The 21,278-nt window shown below is 48.4% G+C and overlaps 1 protein-coding gene across 1 annotated transcript in view; it reads right to left on the reverse strand.

Annotated features, from left to right (window-relative positions):
* The window catches only part of necab1 (N-terminal EF-hand calcium binding protein 1), a 310,466-nt gene that overhangs the window by 34,238 nt on the left and 254,950 nt on the right, over positions 1–21,278 (reverse strand). Inside the window, exons 10-11 of the mRNA XM_038809077.1 lie at positions 3,879–3,991; positions 49–126 (exon numbers count right to left, since the gene is read on the reverse strand). Coding sequence (XP_038665005.1) covers positions 49–126; positions 3,879–3,991 — 191 coding nt within the window. The remainder of the gene's footprint in view (positions 1–48; positions 127–3,878; positions 3,992–21,278) is intronic.

The raw sequence follows: 21,278 nt of genomic DNA on the forward strand, positions 1-21,278 counted from the left end.
TTATTATTCATCTAGTGCAGTCTCTAACCAGATTGTCACATTACTTACTTTTTCCAGAGATTAGTGTTCTCCCAAAATTCGTAAAGTGTAAAACGGGATTCAGCTGAAAGTTTCTGCACAGAAACACTTGAAAAAAAAACAATGATTTGCAATTAGTAAAATAATGGATATATAAAGTAGTAATTGAAATGAAAATGAAAATCGCTTTATTGTCACGAGTAGGTTTCAATGAAGTTACTGTGAAAAGCCCCTAGTCGCCACATTCTGGCGCCTGTCCGGGGAGGCTGGTATGGGAATTAATGAGAAATATAATCTATTATTAATGCATAATTTATGTTAACATTGATATTGAGCAGTTAAATACAACATCTAAATAGGAATGTCATTAAAATTGTGGTTTACTGGAAATAATTTATTGTATGTCTTAAACAAGCTTTAATAGTTGTGGATCACACTTTCATCTTTAAGTTAGAAGGTTGTGGATTCATGCCTCCACGCCAGAGACTCAAACAAAATGGTTCAGCATGACATTCCAGTACAGTACTAGTGGAGTGCTGCATGGTTGGAGATTCTGGCCTGGATTTTCCCCAAGTTGGGATGACTCAAGAGCCTTTTAAAAATGACAGATGGATCCTACTTCCAGGATTCCTGACCTCGTTCATGGGCTGTGCAATTTTCAGAAGTGCCTTTTAATGGTGAAGGATGGTTTGGTTCTAAATCCTGCAACTGGCACACCCGACCTAGCTGGCTTTGTTGTGGAGATAGGTGTGTCCTACTGTTCGGCAATAATCATGTGATTAGGCCAACCAGGTTTTTAAGGAGTCCTGATTCTTGTCACCTCAGAGGTGTAATGAACATGGTGACAATTGGATATGTAAATTTAAAAAGTCATTCATTCATTACTTTTCAATCCATTAAAAAGCTATATTACTACAGGACAATAAAAAGGTCAATCATCCAGACCCTTTAAAGTATCAATAACAAACTACAGGCACCTGAAACTTCGTCAGCCTGTGTAAATAAACATTGTGAAATTGACAGCAGAGATCAAAGAGCCAGAGTTCTCAATCAAGAAATGTTTTCTCTGAGGCTCAGGTATTTCATCAGAGTAATGGATGCCAGGTTATCAGGCAAGAATACATAATGCAGCATAGGGGTCATGAATGGTCAGGGGGTGGTTGGAGGGGCACAGCCTGGTATGGGGGCCATGAGGTGAGACCTATCTATTTTATTTAAACTGGGATGAAGTCCAGGGCATCAACACAAGCCTTTTAAACTGTCCGCCTCTGCATACCTTTCACTGCCAAGTGACCGGACTACAGTATGCCCTTGCACATCTACAATGAAGACTTGTGGATTTTCCCAGCATCCACTACTCACCTTGCTGATGAAAATTCAGGTGTCTGTCTTTTGGATGAGGTATAAAATATGGTCTATTGTCTCAGGTGGACAGAAAATATCCCACATTATTTCAAAGAAAAATAGGAGAAGTATCCTTAGTGTCCTGATCAATGTTTACCCCTGAAAGAATGTAATTTCAATAATTAACTAAATATTTTGTCATTATCACATCACCGTTTTATAGGAGATTCCTGTTTGCAAATTGACTGCTATGTTTCCTGCAGTACAAATGTGTTTAGATTTCAAAAGTATTTCAGCTGCTGTTATGCACTTTGGGGGATTCTCAGCTGTGTGGAGCTCGGAAGAGTCCAGCAAGGATAAAGCACAACGGGAAATCAAGTGCTTTTGTAATAAAACCGGGTTCGATTCCCGGCTGGGTCACTGTCTGTGTGGAGTCTGCACATCCTCCCTGTGTGTGCGTGGGTTTCCTCCGGGTGCTCCGGTTTCCTTCCACAGTCCAAAGATGTGCGGGTTAGGTGGATTGGCCATGCTAAATTGCCCGTAGTGTAAGGTTAATGGGGGGATTGTTGGGTTACGGGTATACGGGTTACGTGGGTTTAAAGTAGGGTGATCATTGTTCGGCACAACATCGAGGGCCGAAGGGCCTGTTCTGTGCTGTACTGTTCTATGTTCTATGTTCTAAAACTGAAAGGCAGGAAAACAGTGAAATTGAAGATACAGTCATGCCTTGTTGAGAGACTGGTGCTGACATCATTCCTTCAGAGTAGGCCTTCATTGTTTGACAGGTGATTTCCAACTTCTATCTTGAATTTTATTTATCATGATCTCTACTTTCTGTGGTGATGTTTGTGAGGGGTTTCCAGGATGGATGGCGTAGTAATCACAAAGATACACTAAGCTCTTTGGAAGCACTAAACTAATTTTATTAACACTACTAAATTTGCGTTTGACACTTATTCTGAATAGCAAACATACATGTAAGAATTAAACAACATTAACTAACACTATCTCTATCTACTAACTATAACTATTATATCTTATCTACCTCTGCAATACACTATGAATCTTGTTCGGGATTGTCTCAACGGGCAGCTAAGTGCCGACGCCGGAGTAAAAACGGGAGTGTTTTACTCCGGCGTCAGCGTCCAGTCTGGGATCCCATTCTGCGGCTTACAGGGGGCTAGGAGGCACTCCAGCTGCCGATCCCAACCTGAACACGGCGCTACGGGGTCTGCGCATGCGGAGTTGGGCTGGCGCCAACTAGCACATGTGCAGGGGCCTTCTTCCCCACGCCAGCCCCGACGCTAAATAGCGCAGGGCTACAGGAGCCGGCGCGGAGGAAAGGAGGCCACAGGGGGGCAGAGAGGCCAGGCCACTAAGGAGGCCCTCCCGGGGTCGGACCCCCCTACCCCCACCACGGGCCGCCCCCGGACCCTTCAACACCGAGGTCCCGCTGGCTCAGAGGATGTTAGAACGGCGCCGGCAGGACTTTTTATTGACGCCCGCTTGGCCCATCCGGGCCGGAGAATTGGCGCACCGACCCGTGTAGGCCCAGGCCGGAGAGTAGGCGCATACCCCGACCAGCGCCGCGCCGACCATGCCGACGCTGATTCTCCGCACTGTGGAGAATTGCATCCCGGCATCGGGGCGGTGTGACGCGATTCGCGCGGCGCCGATTCTCCGACCCCATGGTGGGGGGGGGGGGGGGTCGGAGAATTCCGCCCCTTTTCTTCAGCTCCAAATCTAATCTCTTTCCCAAGCCCAAGAGCCAGTGCTGTCCCTTAGCTCCCTCTAGTGGCTTAACATAACATTAACTCTTCATTTGCTTTACATTTGTAAAATGTCAAATTGTTCCTGAAAGTGAAGGTGAAGATGATAGATGAAAAATCCCCAATATCACATGTGTCTTAAACTCTCCCACTCTTTCATATCTGGTAGTTATGTTATTGATTTTTAAAACATTTGACACAACCCACTCAAAAAACTCATTGGTGTAAAACAAGATCAGTGGCAATTGTATTAATGCACCTCTGAAAGAGTTTTTAAATAAACAGCTTTAGTTGTGCTCTTAAATTCCTTCAGTGGACAACGCCCTGTTTACGTAAGAGGTTGTCATTTTTTGCATAATCCAGAACTGGTGGAGTATGAATTAAAAAATATAACTAAATGGAATATGTCTAGTCAAATATGCATGTAGTATTTTATAAACATTTAACAATAGAAAACTAAGCCACGGTTGTCCAATTTCTCTTTATTAAAATGATGTGAGTATGAGGCATTCCTGAACTAGCTGAAAATCAGATGGATGGCACTCAAAGTTAAGTGTTACCAGAGCTGTATCAGAACTTGTACATAGAAGAGCCAAGTTTCCTATTGCCTTTTTATTCCATTTACTGCTGTTAGAATTGTCTGCATTGTAAACTGAGTATAAGAGGTGTAAATCATAGTTCAATATAAATACTGGAATAAACTTTACAGAGTTGCAAACATCAATTTCACAAAGATCTCATACTTACTGCAAACACCCTGTTTGTGCAGTTGCAGATGTCACATACTGCCTCAAAGCTAAACGGAATTCCTCTAGTTCTTCTTCCAGTACAGACATCTGCCGCTGAACAATAAGAATGTGCTGTGGAATAAACAATTTGCACATCAGCAAATAAACAACTTAAAACCATTATTGTCAATTGCAAATTAATCAATGCTGTGCTATTAAAATTGATATTATTGAGCCTTTGTTGTGCTCTGACTACTTACCTATTTTTTTTTCAGAAGCACATTAGTTGTAAAAGATTCGTCCATATAATTAAATTTGATTCTTATCACAAGGTTATTGGTTAGATTTGGCTTTTACGAGCTGAGACTGTTTAGCACTGGGGCACGAGATATAATATCATTTGAAATGAAAATTTAATCTCAAAAAGGAAATAAAATCTGATATAGACTAGTTCTCTTTCTTGAATCAATTTACTGCTGCGAATATCATTGGCAAGCTGCAGAGGTCTAAACATTGTTGGTGTACAATATATTACCCATTCCTTCTCATTGAAACAAACCTCCTGGAAGACAAATTTACAGCTGGCATTTGAAAATTGGGAGAATATCTCTTGTCACCTCTATCACACCAAAGGCCCACCTGATACAATTTTAAGGTTAGCCTGTAAATGGATGTACAGCTTACCTAGCTGTGATGTTGTACAAAGTAAATAATGGCATGATGGGAAAACTGGTCAACTACTGGGTACAATGTAAGAAAAGCTGACTTTGCACGACCTAAAGCCTGAATAAGATCAGAGAAGGTCAAGCTGTTCCGAAATGCCTGGGCTCCATACATTCTGATAAGACTAACTCGTCATAACCCAAAGCAGTTTAAATACGACAAGATAGGGTCAGAACAAGTCTCCTCCGATTCTTAAACATACAATCAAAGGACAAGATAATGGTATGAGACATAGAGTCCTAAAAGGTCAGCAAGGTGACACCTGTTTTATGATATTGCTTATGTTTGTACTTCTGATCGAATTCCTGACCAAGCTGTAGTCACGTAATCCTGATTCTGATAATGTATAAATACTGAGCTGATTCTCTGTGAAAGCGCAAACTTGAGAAGGAAACAGCAGTTTTGCTGACTGCTGTCTGACTTCAAGTTTCAGCCATTTCTGCATGCAGTTATAATTCGTAAATACAGCTTTGTTATGTTTTCTTAACGAGCGTTGTTGACTCTTTCTATCACAGTCCAGAAGCAAGAAAAATATTGACTTTAGCATAGCTGTAACTAGAATAAGGCTGTGTAAATATTGTAGACCTATGACGAATGCAGGACCCAACAGCAACATTCAAGTATAAATGGGTGGAGCATACACTGCACATTTCCAGAGGAACATCCTCAAGAAAAGTAAGCTTCGATGATTATTTCCCCCACCTGGGGTCTGTGAACTGCATCAGAATACTTACAAATTGCTGGTCACATGGGATCCAAGTCTCATTCTTGCATGAATGGCTAGGTGGAATGATTACATCACTGATTTCATGCCTTTTGGGTGGAAGTTGATTTTTGTTTTCCAAACTACAGACCATTTGGAGCGTAACAAAAAGATATCCACAAGTGATAAGTAATGAGGAGAATTTATCACACTCTGCCAACCATTGCCTATTCTTTAGATATTAATTGTGTATCCCAGCTTTCATATTTTTCCTAAAGGTCACTGCAGGTCATGGTATGTTTATATGCATATGTTAGGAGTATATCAGTAGTACCTTGTTCATTTGAGCCTAGGAGAGTTTCTCCCCGACGAGGCCACACTTTAGTTGATTTCCTGCTGGAGAGCTCAGCAAGAATGGCTCTTTACAGATCTGGGTGCCATTTTGAACAGCAGCCCTGATCTCTGCACATCCCTCCCCCCCCCCCCCCCCCCACTGCCTTCCCCTCCCCCCTTCTCAAGGCCCCTTGGACCCCCTCACCCTTAAATGGGCAAGGCTCTCTCGAGCCAGACTCTTAGCAGTGCCAAGCTGGCACTTGGGCACCCTGCCCTATCAACGACAACCTGGGATCTCTAATGGTCTGCGAGACACCCCAAGGTACCATCGTGCCTGGTGCACATTTGTGTAAACCAATGCTAAGCAGAGCTCTGGCAAGATCTTAAAGATGTGGCTGCTGACTTCCGGGCGGTGGGTAGAAACGGCATCTAGGTATTTAAATGAGCCTAATGAATCATTTAAATATGCAGATCTGGATCACAGCCAGTGAGGGCGAGATCCATAGCGTGCCGAGTGAAGTGAGTTGGGTGACTTGCGATCGGCCCGGCGTAGAGCCTGATTTGGGGCTCTGGTGAGATTCAGCCGTTGCGCCCAGATCTGCACTGTGCGCAACTCAGTCGCTAAATCATGCCTGTAGTTAAAGATGTAGATTTGAGTTTCAAAAGAACCTTAAAGGAGCAGGTGGAGGTTGAAAAACAGTGATGTTTATGAAGCAGAATCTAGATTGTGATAATATCTAGGTGTCCAACAGTGGTGGGGTGAAGAGAGGACCGTGATGGACAAGAGAATGAAGTCAGAAGAATAGAGTACTTTGGGAGAATGATGTAGGGTGTGAGAAGAGATGGCAGAGGTGGGAGAAGCCAAATCAAGAGGAAATTTAAACACAAGGATGCATATTTGAAATTTGTGGCACTGGGGGACTGGGGTTAACGAAGGTCAATCCTGTGGACAGGAATGCCAATTGATCTGAATTGTAGAGCTGTCACATCTAAGAGAGAATGGGTTGCTATTCTAGAAAGCCCAAGAAATGCTGAAATTTTCATTTAGAATGCACGGTGGCACCATGCTTAGCATTGCTGCCCCACAGTGCGAAAGACCCGGGTTCAATTCCAAACTTGGGTGACTGTGTTTGTACGTTCTCCCCATGTCTGCGTGGGTTTCCTCCAGGTGCTCCGGTTTCCTCCCACAGTCCAAAGATGTGCAGGTTAGATGGATGGCCATGCTAAATTTCCCCTTAGTGTCCAAAAATGTGCAGGTTAGGAGGGGTTGCGGGGATAGGTTGGGGGAATGGGCCTAGGTGGGGTGCTCTTTCAGAGGGTCGGTGTAGACTCAATGGGCCAAATCGCCTCTTTCTGCACTGTAGTAATTGGATGGGGAAAATGTTTGAACCTATCATCAAGGATGAAATTGCGAGATATCTGGATAGAAATTGTCTAATTGGGCAGACGCAGCATGGGTTCATGAAAGGCAGATTATGTTTAACTAATTTATTAGAATTCTTTGAGGACATTACGAGTGCGGTGAACAATGGGGAACTGGTAGATGTGGTGTATCTGGATTTCTAGAAGGCATTCAACAAGGTGCTGCACAAAAGGCTGTTGAAGAAGATAAGCGTGCATGAAATTAGGGGTAATGTATTAGCATGAATACAGGATTAGTTAACTAACAGAGAGCATAGAGTGGGGATAAATAGGTGTTTTTCTGTTTGGCTACCGGTTCCTTCCAGTCTCCGAGTGGGGACCCATCCGGGATATCGCAGGCATCGGTCCACAGGTGCATCCAAGACGTGACCGACGCCCTGTTCGCGCATCGCGGACCGCTGCATAACCTTTCCCGAGGACCGAGAAAATCAAGAAGCATGAGCCCGTGGATTTGCCAACGTGGCCGGGATACCGATAGTCCAGGGAGTGATTGATGGTGTTCACGTCCCCATGTGCCCACCTGCAGGCAACAGGGAAGTGTTCACTAACAGGAAGGGGCATACTCCATGAACATCCAGGTGGTATGCGACCCCCATATGAAGATCATGCACGTGTGCGCAAGGTTCTCAGGGAGTGTACATGATGCGTACATTCTTGCGCAGTCGTTCATCCCTGCTATGTTTGAGGGACGCCCCCCCCCCCCCCCCCCCCCCCGGCTGAGGGGCTGGTTGCTGGGCGACAGGGGTTATCCAGTGAGGTCTTGGCTGATGACACCCATACGGAGGCCTCAGACCAACGCGGAGACCCTTTACAATGAGGCCCATGCAGCAACCAGGGGCGTGGTGGAGTGCTGCTTCGGCCTGTTGAAAATGAGATTCAGGTGCCTGGACCACTCCGGAGGGGCCCTGCAGTACCAGCCCGACAGGGTCGCTCGCATTGTTGTGGTCTGCTGTGCGCTGCATAACATCGCGATGCAGAGGGGAGATGCCCTGGTGGAAGAGTCGGAGTGAGAAGCCACTGGCAGTGGTGCCAACGCTGAGGAGGACGAGGAGGTGGAGGAGGTTGGTGCTGCGTCGGGCGCAGCACACAGACACGACCCGGGTGCTGGTAATGTCCAGGAGGCTGCACGACGGCACCGGCGAGGACAGCGGGCACGCAACGCGTTGGTGGCTGCAAGATTCACGCGTCGCGTGCGAGGGCATCGCTGAACACTATCACTACCACCTGCATTGCCAGTCGTGCGGACGGACAGCACACAACTCCCACCATCACCCCCTCCCCGCACCCCCGCTCCGGGTACACTGCTCCACTTCGACATTACCCTTACCACTGCGGCACAACGGTATGGCACGACATTGATGGCTGTGTCAGCGGGTGTGATCAGTGCCATGTTGAATGATGACAGCCCGATCAGCGATGAACTGTGAGCTCAGAATCGTTAGATAAAGTCTGACTCATGGCAATAGCTGAACCATCCATCTCGGTGGTCGCTGAGTTCTTCAGGGACACTCCATCACGTGCCCGCGTGGGGTAGCTGGAGTCAGAGTGCCGAGGACTACAGTGTCCGACTGTGGGAGGGGGAGGGGGGATGGGACTGCACACTCGGCACCGAAGTTTCACCGCTCGTCAACCCCAGCGACACTCGGTCAACATCACGATCCCTGTAGCAATGGAAAAATCACACAGTCTTACAAGTTCGGTGCAACAGTGAGTTTAATGGTGAATATTATGTACAAAATCCCTAGCCCCTACAACTAAACTGTGCCCTTGACCCGTGCCAACTTACTCTGTGTCCCTCTTCATTGCCTTACGGGCCCTACCGCTACGTCTAAGTGAATCCCCAGATGGTACAGCAGGAGTGGAGGCAGACTGCTGAGAATCAAGCCCCGCGACATGTCTCCCCGTCGGCACTCGTTTCCTGGGGCAACCCGGCCTTGATGGGCCAGGCTGCTCCGCGGGCGTTTCAGATGACGTGGTGCCACCCTGCTCTGCCCGCTGCCCTCCCGATGCACCAGGGGTGGAACGGGGGGAGGCCGAGCATTCAGGGACATCCCGTGAACCTCCTCCTCCATCGGAGACCCCGGTGGACCACGGGCCTCACTGTGGGACGGAGGTGCGAGCGGGGAGGTGTCCCGTCGCCCCACCGACACCTGGCGCTGCCAGTCCTGGAGCACTGCAACAGTATCGACCAGTGTCCAAAGGTTCGCTGCGACGGAGTCCAGGGAGTGAGACATTCCCGCCAGGGACTGTGCGACCTCAACCTGTGAGTGTGCGACACCATCCAGCACGTGCGTCAGGCAGTCGATGCTCTCCGCGACTGACTGCTGGGAGTGTGCCATGGTGTGCTGGGACTGTGCCATGGCGTGCTGGGACTGGGCCATGGCGTGCTGGGACTGGGCCATGGCGTGCTGGGACTGGGCTATGGCGTGCTGGATCTGGGCCATGGCCTGGTGAGACTCGGCCAGGGCCCGTAGCGTGCCGGCAATGTCATGTTGGCTCTGGTGCATTGCTGCCTGTGAGAGGGCAGCCCTCTCCTGGGCCATGGATGATGTGTGCACATGAAGCCCAACGCCTTGCAGAACCTGACCCATGGCCGATACCGTTTCACCCATTGCCTCGACCGTGGACGCCACCCGTGCGGTGTAGGCCTGGGTGGCTGCCATGAGTTGCACTACTCCCTGCTCCTGGACGCAGTTTGACTCCTCTAACTGAGTTTGCAGCTGCTGGAAGACGGCCCTCATCCCGTCATTGTGTCCCTGGGTTTCAAAATGCATCGGCTGTCCACGTGGGTAGAGTAAATCCAGGAACCCGGGAAACGTCTGGGCTGCAGCTGGATGCTGGGACTGGGCTGCCCACCGACCGTCCAGCCCCTCGGCTACTCTGACCTCCACCTGCTGTACCGGCTCAGCTGTGTGGTGCAGACCAGACCGTGACCCAGGAGCCTCATCACTTAATTGCCCAACCGAGGTGAGTGTCTCTGGGATGGTGGATGGTGTGGGAGACAGCAGTGCCGCAAGATCTAGATCCTCGTCCATCAGAAATTCAGGAGTGTCCTGGTCCCAGTCATATCCCAGCGCAGGGCGCACGCGGCCCATGTACAGTTCAGCGTCAGGTGAGTCTGTTGACTGCGTCTCCATCCTCTGTGCGTCTGGGTCCACTGACCCCGTCCTGTCCTGTCTCACAGCCCGACCTTCGGGCAACGCACAGCCATGAAAGTCGTCACTGTCCGTCCTCTGTATGTCCCGCTCGAGAGTCCCGGATTTGGAGGATGGCCCTCCTGGCCGACCTCCTGCCACCCTCTGGCGTGCGACCCTGGGTGCGGTGGTTGTCGCGGATGGTCACCGCTGTGTGGCACTAGACGGCCCTGGACGTTTGTCAGCTGGCCCTGGGGAACAGAATGATACGGGGTTAGTTAGACACGCTCGGGCCGGTGTAGGATGGTCCAGTGGGCAGAGTGTGAGGGGAGAGAGGATGGGGGGTCCAGTGGGTAGAGTGTGAGGGGACAGAGGATGGGGGTCCAGTGGGCAGAGTGTGAGGGGACAGAGGATGGGGGTCCAGTGGGCAGAGTGTGAGGGGAGAGAGGATGGGGGGTCCAGTGGGTAGAGTGTGAGGGGACAGAGGATGGGGGTCCAGTGGGCAGAGTGTGAGGGGACAGAGGATGGGGAGTCCAGTGGGCAGAGTGTGAGGGGAGAGAGGATGGGGGGTCCCGTGGGCAGAGTGTGAGGGGAGAGAGGATGGGGGGTCCCGTGGGCAGAGTGTGAAGGGAGAGAGGATGGGGGGTCCAGTGGGTAGAGTGTGAGGGGACAGAGGACGGGGGGTCCAGTGGGTAGAGTGTGAGGGGACAGAGGATGGGCTGGGGTGGGGGGGAGGGGAGGGGGGGTTGTCATGCAGGGTTGTCTCACTTGGTTCTGCACCTCCAACCTCGCATTCGCGACTTCCCGGGTGGCAGATCCCCCAGCAAGGTCCAGTGCCCTCTGTTCGAACACTGTCAGGGGTGCATGACGGGTGAACCCCCTCCGGTTCTGTTGCTCTCCCGGCTGTTGTGAGCAGTCTTATCCTGTTGGGGGGGCATAGATAGATCATCACAATTAGGCGGGTATCATCAGGGCGTTCAGATATTGGCACAGGTTGGGGGGAAAGTTGCAGCTACACCATGGCATCTCTCCAGGGGGTTGCAGCGCTCAGGTGGGTCTGTGACAACGTTGTTCACCCCCCTTCACTCACTCTCACCCCCCTCCCCCTCGTGCCTGCGGGGGTGGGGGTGGGGTGGGGTGGGCGGGTGATGAGGGACATGGGGGGGGGATGGTTGTGACCCGGGGGCACCCTCGTGGCACTCACCCTGGCAGCCCTGGTGAGGTCGTGGAGCTTCTTTCGACACTGCTCCCCGGACCGAAGGGTCTGCCCCACAACACTGACTGCCGTGCCCACCTCACGCCAGGCCCATCGCACGACGCTGGAAGGGTGGCGATGCCCTCGTCTTGGGCAGAGAATGCCCCTGCGCTGCTCCACCTCATCGAGGAGGGTCTCTAGGTCTGTATCACGGAACCTCAGGGCGACCCTCCGTCGCGCCCTTTTACGACGCGGAGCAGCATCATTCGGGCATCGCGTGCTGACAACGCGCATTCGACGTCACGCCCCCCCCGTGTTCCTCGCGTCTTCGATGGTAGTCCATTCCCGGGGCCAGAATCGATCACGATCGGGGCCGTTTCACGTCATCGATGAGTTCACGACGGCTTCCTCGATGCGGCGTGATATCGGAGAATCGCGCCCCTTATGTTCTTATGAATGGTTCATTCTGATGCATTTTCAAAAATGTTAATGAAAACTATAATCTTGCACCCTTTTACACATTACCATTCTCTTCACAACCTCAAGGGTGGATTATATTCTGCCAATAAACTGGGTTCATCATACCATACCTTTCCTCAGCCCTTTGAATTTCTCAAATGTCACTGTTGCTATGCCTATCAGTGTTCCCTGGCATCCAACTGTACAGTCTTCACAATTCAATTTATCCACTATGAATTGTTGTAGGTGCTGCCATGACAATAGGCATTCTTAAATAATGTTTGGTTGCTTTGGTCACTGGCTAGCTGCTAGCTATTTATTCATGGAGTAGAAGACCTATCTGTTCCTGAATGAAGTGGCAATACAAATAGGGGTGCATATGGCCACATGACTACTGTCAATTATGTCCTGCACTCTGGGGGATCATAGATGCATACATATATAGAAGATAGGAACATAGGAGGCCTTTTGGCCCTTCGAGCCTGCTCCGCCATTCATCACGATCATGGCTGATCATCCAACTCAAAAGTCTAATCCTGCTTTCTCCCCATAGCCTATGATCCCATTCTCCTCAAGTGCTATTGATGTACCATCAATTGGATGCGAGGAACGATGAAGATCCAAACTTTGGCTTTAATCAGCTAGTTGTTAGCCCGGTGGTCGACTACAGAGAAAGGCCGACCGCCGGGAACTCTGGGTACTTACACCCCGCCTCGGAGGCGGGGTCTACTTGCCTATCGATCAATTGGTGAGCAGTCACATGACTAGTCCTAGCCAATCAGATGAGAGGCACATGACCAGCCAGAGCCAATGGGAAACCAATGCTCTGCACCAATGGCAGTGCTCCCATTCATACCACCACAGTTATATCCAGCCGCCTCTTGAATATATTCAAATTTTTCACATCAACTACTTCCTGTGATAATGAATTCCACAGGCTCACCACTCGTTGTGTGAAGAAATGTCTCCTTATCTCTGTCCAAAATAGTTTACCCTGAATCTTCAGGCTGTGACCCCTGGTTCTGGACACACCCATCCTTGGTAACATCTTCCCTGCATCTATTCTGTCTAGTCCTGTTAGAATTTTATAAGTCTCTATGAGATCCCCCCTCATTCTTCTGAACTCCAGTGAGAACATTCCCAACCTAGTCAATCACTCCTCATATGACAGTCGCACCATCCCTGGAATCAGTCTGGTAAACCGTCACTGCACTCCCTCAAGAGCAAGAACATCCTTCCTCAGAGAAGGAGACCAAAATTGCACAAAATACTCCAAGTTTTCATTTTTTTCAACTTTTTTCAAGTTTTTCAATTTTTCATTTTCATTTCATTTCATTTTCATTTCATTTTTTTCAAGTGTGGCCTCACCAAGGCCCTGTACAATTGCAGCAACACATCCCTGCTTCTATACTCAAAATCTCTTGCAATTAAGGCCAACATACCATTCGGCTTCTTTACCGCCTGCTGCACCTGCATGCTTACCTTCAGCGAATGGTGCACAAGGACAGCCAGGTCTAGCTACACGCTCCCCTCTCCCAATTTACAACCATTTAGGTAGTAATCTGCCTTCCTGCTTTTGCTTCCAAAATGAATAACCTCACACTTATCCAAATTATACTGCATCTGCCATTGGTTTGCCCACTCGCCCAACCTGTCCAGATCTTGCTGTAGGATCCCTGCATCCTCGTCATAATTTACCCTCCCACCTAATTTGTTATCATCTGTAAACTTTGAGATGTTACATTTTGTTCTCTCATCCAAATCATTAATATATATTGTGAATAGCTGGGGTCCCAGCACTGATCCCTGTGGTACCCCACTGGTTACTGCCTGCCAATTTGAAAGGGACCCATTAATCCCTACTCTTTGTTTCCTCTCTGCCAACCAGTTTTCTATCCACCTCAATACATTTCCCCCAATCCCATGCGCTTTAATTTTGCACAATAATCTCTTGTGCGGGACTTTGTGAAACACCTTCTGAATGTCCAAATATACCACATCGACTGGCTCCCCCTTGTCAAATGTACTGGCTACTTCAATGAATTCCAACAGATTTGTCAAGTATGATTTTCCCACCATAAATCCATGCTGACTCTGACTGATCCTGCCACTGTTTTCTAAATATTCCGCTATAAAGTCCTTGATAATGGATTCAAGCATTTTCCCCACTGAGTTGCTGTGTAAAAAGTACAACACAATTATTTTCACAGTCACTGACATTGTTCTATATCCTGGAAAAGATTCCAAAGTTGACTGCGGTGCTCTGTGACATCCTCCTTTGGGAATTATAGGCTGGAATTTACAGGCTGTTCACACTAGCCGGATCCTCTGGTCCCATCAACGGTACACCCCAGCCTCGGGGTTTCCCGGCAACGAGGGTGCATTCAATGGGAAATCCTGTTGACATCGGCTTGACCAGGCAGCCTCCGCCGCCAAAAGACATGCCGTGGGTTGCGCAGAAATTCCCACCCAAAGTCTCCACATGCAAGAAACCTTAGATGTGTATCAGTATATCATTCTGGCTTTGTAGACATTGGTGTTCATATAAAGATGGATTCTAACTGAACACCTAAGATGAAAATACATCATTCTGTCATAACTTTTCTGAGCCTCCAATCCTCCATTACCTCCTCTGCAACCTTCAAATAAGAGGGATGATAATAAGAGGCAACAGGGTGACTACTTACTTGAGATCTATAATGTGCCTGGTAGCCTCAGCAAATCTCAATGCAATCAGTCTGAGAACTTGTATGCAAAAAGTGTGTGAGGATTGTTAGAGTTATGAAAAATATTTAAGATGGTAGCTTCCCATAATGTAACTGGAGCATTGAAGCAGTGCTCTATTCGCTGAGCACCCATTTCCACTGGTAACTGAAGGAAGGACCAATAAATCAAAAAAAAATCTTAAGGTAGCCCTTATCTTTGCCAAAAGCCACAAAGGTTAACTTTGCAGCTCATCCGGAAAACAGCATTACACTGAACCCCAACCATGTCACTGTCACTATCGTCTCCCTTCACTACCTGAAAAACTGACCATATGAAAAATGAAAATCGCTTATTGTCACAAGTAGGCTTCAAATGAAGTTACTGTGAAAAGTCCCTATGCCTTCATTCCCACTTTATCCCTTTACACCCAATGTGCCATGTACCAATACAACAATCCCAGTGCTGCAGAAGCCAGCAGCACCACATATCATCCTATCTCTTTCACACAACTGGGGCGGCATTCTCCCCTACCCGGCGTGACGGAGGGTCCCGGAGTAGGGGAGTGGCGCCAAGCAATCAGGGGTCGCGCCTCCCCAAAGGTGGGGAATTCTCCCCACCTTTGGGGGCCAGCCCCGCGCCGGAGCGGTTGCGACCAGAAGACCGGCGCAAAAAACCGGCGCCCCTGGCAGCGGGGCTGGCCGAAAGGCTTTCGCCGGTCCGCGCATGCGCCGGCAGTGACGTCAGCGGCAACTGGCTGCTGACGTCACTGTCGGCGCATGCGCGATATGGGGTTCTCTTCCGCCTCCGCCATGGTGGTTGCCGTGGCGGACGCGGAAGAACATAGTGCAGCCAGGGAACTAGCCCGCAGTCTGAGCGGGGGGTTCTGATCGCGGGCCAGGCCACCGTGGGGGCACCCCCCGGGGTTCGATCACCCCCCGCCCCCCCCCCCAGGACCCCTCGCGCCGCTGATCCCACCGTTCCAGAGGTGGTTTAAACCTCGGCGGCGGGAGAGGCTTCCTAGCGGCAGGACTTCGGCCCATCCGGGCCGGAGAATCACCGTAGGGGCCTCTCAGATCGGAGTGGCGAGATTCCTGCCCCCGCCACTTCCTGGGTGGCGGAGAATCTCTGCCACGGCGGGGGCGGGATTTTAGGCGCCCCCAGGCGATTCTCTGACCCTGCTGGGGGTCGGAGAATTTCGTCCCTGGTCTCAAGGAACAGCTGCACCTGCTTCAAAAGAATTGGAGATGTTGGCGTTGGACTGGGGTGAGCACAGTAAGAAGTCTTACAACACCAGGATAAAGTCCAACAGGTTTGATTTGAATCACTAGCTTTCGGAGCACAGCTCCTTCCTCAGGTGAATGCTGAGGAAGGAGCTGTGCTCCGAAAGCTAGTGATTCGAAACAAACCTGTTCATTAACCTGGTGTTGTAAGACTTCTTACTGTGCTCAAAAGAATTTGTAACCTCAAGGATACAACAAAAGATGTGTCATAATATGTGTGTGAAGAGATGCAAAATGCTATGAAACTGCATATGCTTTCTACAAGCCAACTTCTGCAATTCCTTGCCTGCAAAGTTTAGGAACTTAGAATCATCGATCTGCCTATCAAGAACATTGCTGTTTGACAACAATTTTCTACTGGAGCCATATGAGCTGTAATCCAACATTTTGCATGGTGAATGAAATAATGCTTCTCTTTCCGCCATACAACTGTGCAAATCCTAAGGGTATGGAAGAAGTTATGGAATGGGAGAATAGTAATCCAAGAGTAAAAATTGTACATTGGGGAAGGACCATTTCTACTAAACTGAGACGTAATTTGGCAAATATGGGCCTGAAACAGCTCCTAAAAGAAAATTCAATGTCAGAACAGTGGGCAGCATTCAAGGAAGTAACAGAGGGTACTGAACAAGCATGTTCCCATGAAGAAGAAGTGAATTCACAAATCGAGACCCCCCTTGTATGTCAAAGAGCATACAGAGTAGGATGAGGCAAAAAGAGGTGATTTTAGACGGCCAGAGCCCTATTCTTCAGAAAGCCGAGAGGAGCAGAAAAAGAAATTAGAAGGAAATTACAAAAGCAAAGAGGGGTAAGAAAAAAGAGTTGACAAATAAAATCAAGGAAAATATAAATATGTTTTATAAATACATAAGGAGCAAAATAATAACTAAGGAAAACCAATTAGACAGCAAAAGTGCAAGACGTGGGCGTGATCCTTAATGAATATTTCTGTCTTCATAAAAGAGGGAAGTGAAGCCGACATTGTGGTTAATGACAGGATGTGTGAAATATTGGATGGGATAAACATAGTGGAGAGTTTTAAAAAGACATGGGTCGTCCACACCGAGTTGAGCAAAAGAAACAAAGGTTTATTTATAAGGCTTAAGGTACATGGCTCCTATTGGTACCCAATAGGGTCTGAGACGGCCGTTCCCGAACAGGCTGAACTTATATACGATGGCAATGAAGCAACCCCCGCTCCCTTAGTGGGAAAGCTCATATTCCACAAAGGACACGGAATACAATCATCCCCACCCCGTAAGTCCCAGGTTATGGCATTCCTCCCTCCTCAATGTATGAAGGACCCACCATAGGCTGTGGACAAGGAGGAGGAGGAGAAGACACAGAAGTGGAAGGGTGGCGAACTCTATTTAGCTCATGGAACATGCTGCACCTAGGGATCGAGTCCGATAGCACGTATTGCATCGGGAATCGCCGTTTTCTAACGGCGTGTCATGGTGGGAGTTCGGCAGGAGTCTGAGTGGGTTTCCTCCGGGTGCTCCGGTTTCCTCCCACAGGTCCGGAAAAATATGCTTGTTAGGTAAATTGGACATTCTGAAATCTCCTTCAGTGTACCCGAACAGGTGATAGAGTGTGGCGACAAGGGCATTTTCACAGTAACTTCATTGCAGTGTAAGCCTACTTGTGACAATAATAAAGATTATTAATATTAAGGATGAGTGGGGAGGCATATTTCATAGAATTTACAGTGCAGAAGGAGGCCATTTGGCCCATCAAGTCTGCACCGGCTCTTGGAAAGAGCACCCTACCAAAGCCCACACTTCCACCCTATAAACCAGTAACCCCACATAACACTAAGGGCAATTTTGGACACTAAGGCCAATTTAGCATGGTCAATCCACCTAACCTGCACGTCTTTGGACTGTGGGAGGAAACCGGAGTCACAATGAGGGTTTATTACAGGCCTCCCAAGAGCCAGTGGGAGATAGAGGAGCAAATAGGTAGACAGATTCTGGAAATGAGTAAAAGCAACAGGGTTGTTGTGATGGGAGACTTTAACTTCCCCAATATTGACTGGGACTCACTTGGTGCTCAGGGCTTGGATGGGGCAGAGTTTGTAAGGAGCATCCAGGAGGGCTTCACTGTAAATACACCAGGGGTTAATGTAAATACACTACGACTAAGTAAACACTAGAGGGAGCACCAGAGACATCATGACATGCAGACATACAGCTTATGAACACATAGAAAGGGCACGACCAATGGGAAGTCAAGCCACCCAGAGGTGACACTATCACAAGAGGGCATTACACAACCCATCTGTCTCTTTTTACAGGCAACACTTAGAGAGTAGAACAGGGGCAGATCAGAAGCATCAGACCCACCACGTGGCTTAGAACAGACTGGTTAGTTAGACTGAATTACTATAGCAAGATTAGCAGGAGAGTCGAACTCATAGAGAACTGTGCTAATGGTTCAATAAATCACATTGAACTTACTTCAAAGTCTGTAGTATCTTTTGGTCAAAGCTGCATCGAGTTGCAGCCTGTGTTATCCCAGAGTACATAACACAACATACAGGAAGTGCAGTGTACCATAGGAAATATGTACAGGAAGTGCAGTGTACCATAGGAAAGGTGTACAGGAAGCACAGTGTACCGAAGGAAAGAGGTACAGGAAGTGCAGTGTACCGAAGGAAAGATGTACAGGAACTGCAGTGTACCATAGGAAAGGTGTACAGGAAGCGCAGTGTACCGAAGGAAAGATGTACAGGAACTGCAGTGTACCGTAGGAAAGGTGTAAAGGAAGCGCAGTGTACTGAAGGAAAGATGTACAGGAAGTGCAGTCTACTGTAGGAAAGGTGTACAGGAAGCGATGAGTGGTCCTAGAGTGAATGTCCGAAATTGGGCGAAGGCTAATTATAACAGTATTAGGCAATTGATAGAGTTTTTCGAGGTCACAGAGATGAATATGCATCTTTCATCAATGGATGTTGTCCATATGGACTTCAGTAAGGCCTTTGTCAAGGTCCCTCATGGCCGACTGGTACAAAAGGTGAAGTCACACGGGATCAGAGGTGAGCTGGTAAGATGGATACAGAACTGGCTAGGTCACAGAAGGCAGAGAGTAGCAATGGAAGGGTGCTTTTCTAATTGGAGGGCTTTGACTAGTGTTGTTCCACAGGGATCAGTGCTGGGACCTTTGCTGTTCGTAGTATATATAAATGATTTGGAGGAAAATGTAACTGGTCTGATTAGTAAGTTTGCGGACGACACAAAGGTTGGTGGAATTGTGGATAGCGATGAGGACTGTCAGAGGATACAGCAGGATTTAGATTGTTTGGAGACTTGGGCGGAGAGATGGCAGATGGAGTATAATCCGGACAAATGTGAGGTAATGCATTTTGGAAGGTCTAATACAGGTAGGGAATATACAGTGAATGGTAGAACTCTGAAGAGTATTGACAGTCAGAGAGATCCAGGTGCACAGGTCCACAGGTCACTGAAAGGGGCAACACAGGTGGAGAAGGTAGTCAAGAAGGCATACCACATGCTTGTCTTCATTGGCCGGGGCATTGAGTATAAAAATTGGCAAGTCTTGTTGCAGCTGTATCGAACCTTAGTTAGGCCACACGTGGAGTGTAGTGTTCAATTTTGGTCGCCACACGACCAGAAGGGTCTGGAGGCTTTAGAGAGGGTGCAGAAGAGATTTACCAGGATGTTGTCTGGTATGGAGGGCATTAGCTATGAGAAGCGGTTGAATAAACTCGGTTTTTTCTCACTGGAACGACGGAGGTTGAGGGGCGACCTGATAGCGGTCTACAAAATTATGAGGGGCATAGACAGAGTGGATAGTCGGAAACTTTTTCCCAGGGTAGAGGGGTCAATTACTAGGGGGCATAGGTTTACGGTGCGAGGGGCAAGGTTTAGAGGAGATGTACGAGGCAAGTTATTTACACAGAGGGTAGTGGGTGCCTGGAACCCGCTGCCGGAGGAGGTGGTGGAAGCAGGGACGATAGTGATAAGGGGCATCTTGACAAATACATGAATAGGATGGGAATAGAGGGATACGGACCCCAGAAGTGTCGAGCATTTCAGTTTAGACGGACAGCATGGCCGGAGCAGACTTGGAGAGCCCAAGGGCCTGTTCTTGTGCTATACTTTTCTTTGTTCTTTGTTCTTTGTCCCTGGCGCTGCGAAGCAAGTGTTAACCACTGTGCTATCGTGCTGCCCAACAGTACATGCAATTTATTTTTATTTTTATGGAAAAGGAAGTTTAGAAAAAACTTTTTGGACACTGTGTCTTGTCATATTCATGTCACCATGATATATATATAAATAAAGACTTCAGGATAGGAGCCATTTTATACACTACATGGAACATTGTTCCTTTGTATTATTGAGGTAAAATACCCTGTTTTGAAAGACTTTATTCATTTACGGGATGTGCATGCCACTCGTTACGCCAGCATTTATTGCCCATCCCTAGTTGCCCTTCAGAAGGTGGTGGTAAGTTGCCTTCTTGAACTGCTGCAGTCCTTGAGCTGTAGGTACATGCACTTTGCTGTTAGCAAGGGAGTTACAGGATGTTTCCCCAGTGACAGTGAAGGAACAGCGGTATATTTCCAAGTCAAGGTTGTGAGTGACTTGGAGCGGAACCTTCAGGTGGTGGGGTTCCCAGGTATCTGCTGCTCTTGTCCTTCTAGATGGTAGTGATTGTGGGTTTGGAAGGTGCTGTCTAAGGAACCTTGGTGAGTTACTGCAGTGCATCTTGTAGATGGTATACATGGCTGCCACTGTTTGTCGGTGGTGAAAGGTTTGAATGTTTGGAAAGCGGGAGCAATAAGCAGGCTGCTTTGTCCTGGATGGCGTCAAGCTTCTTGAGTGTTATTGGAGCTGCATTCATCCAGGTAAGTGGAGAGTATTCCATTACATTCCTGATTGTAGATGGTGGACATTTTTTTTGGGGGGGGGGGGGGGGTGTTCGGGGGGGGGGGGGGGGGGGGGGGGGTCAGGAGTCGAGCTGTTTGCCTTAGGACCTCTAGCCTTTGACCTGCCCTGGTAGACATAGTATTAATATGGCTAGTCTACTTCAGTTTCTGATCAATGGTAACCTCCAGGTTGTTGATTGTGGGGGAATCATTGAAGGTAATGCCATTTAATGTCCAGGGACGGTGGTTAGATCCTCTCTTTAGAGATGGTCATTGCCTGGCACTTCTGTGGTGCAAATGTAACTTGCCACTTGTCAACCCTAGCCTGGATATTGTCCAGGTCTTGCTGCATGTGGACATGGACTGCTTCATTACCTGAGGAGTCGCGAATGGTGCTGAACATTGGGCAGTCATCCGCAAACATCCCCACTTCTGACCTTATGATGGAAGGTGAGTCATTGATGAAGCAGCTGAAGATGGTTGAGCCTAGGACACTATCATGAGGAACATCTTCAGTGATGAGCTGAGATGATTGACCTCCAAACACCACAAGCATCTTCCTTTGTGCCAGGT

Source organism: Scyliorhinus canicula, chromosome 10 (assembly GCF_902713615.1).
Source record: "Scyliorhinus canicula chromosome 10, sScyCan1.1, whole genome shotgun sequence".
In the NCBI taxonomy this organism is placed as follows: domain Eukaryota; kingdom Metazoa; phylum Chordata; class Chondrichthyes; order Carcharhiniformes; family Scyliorhinidae; genus Scyliorhinus; species Scyliorhinus canicula.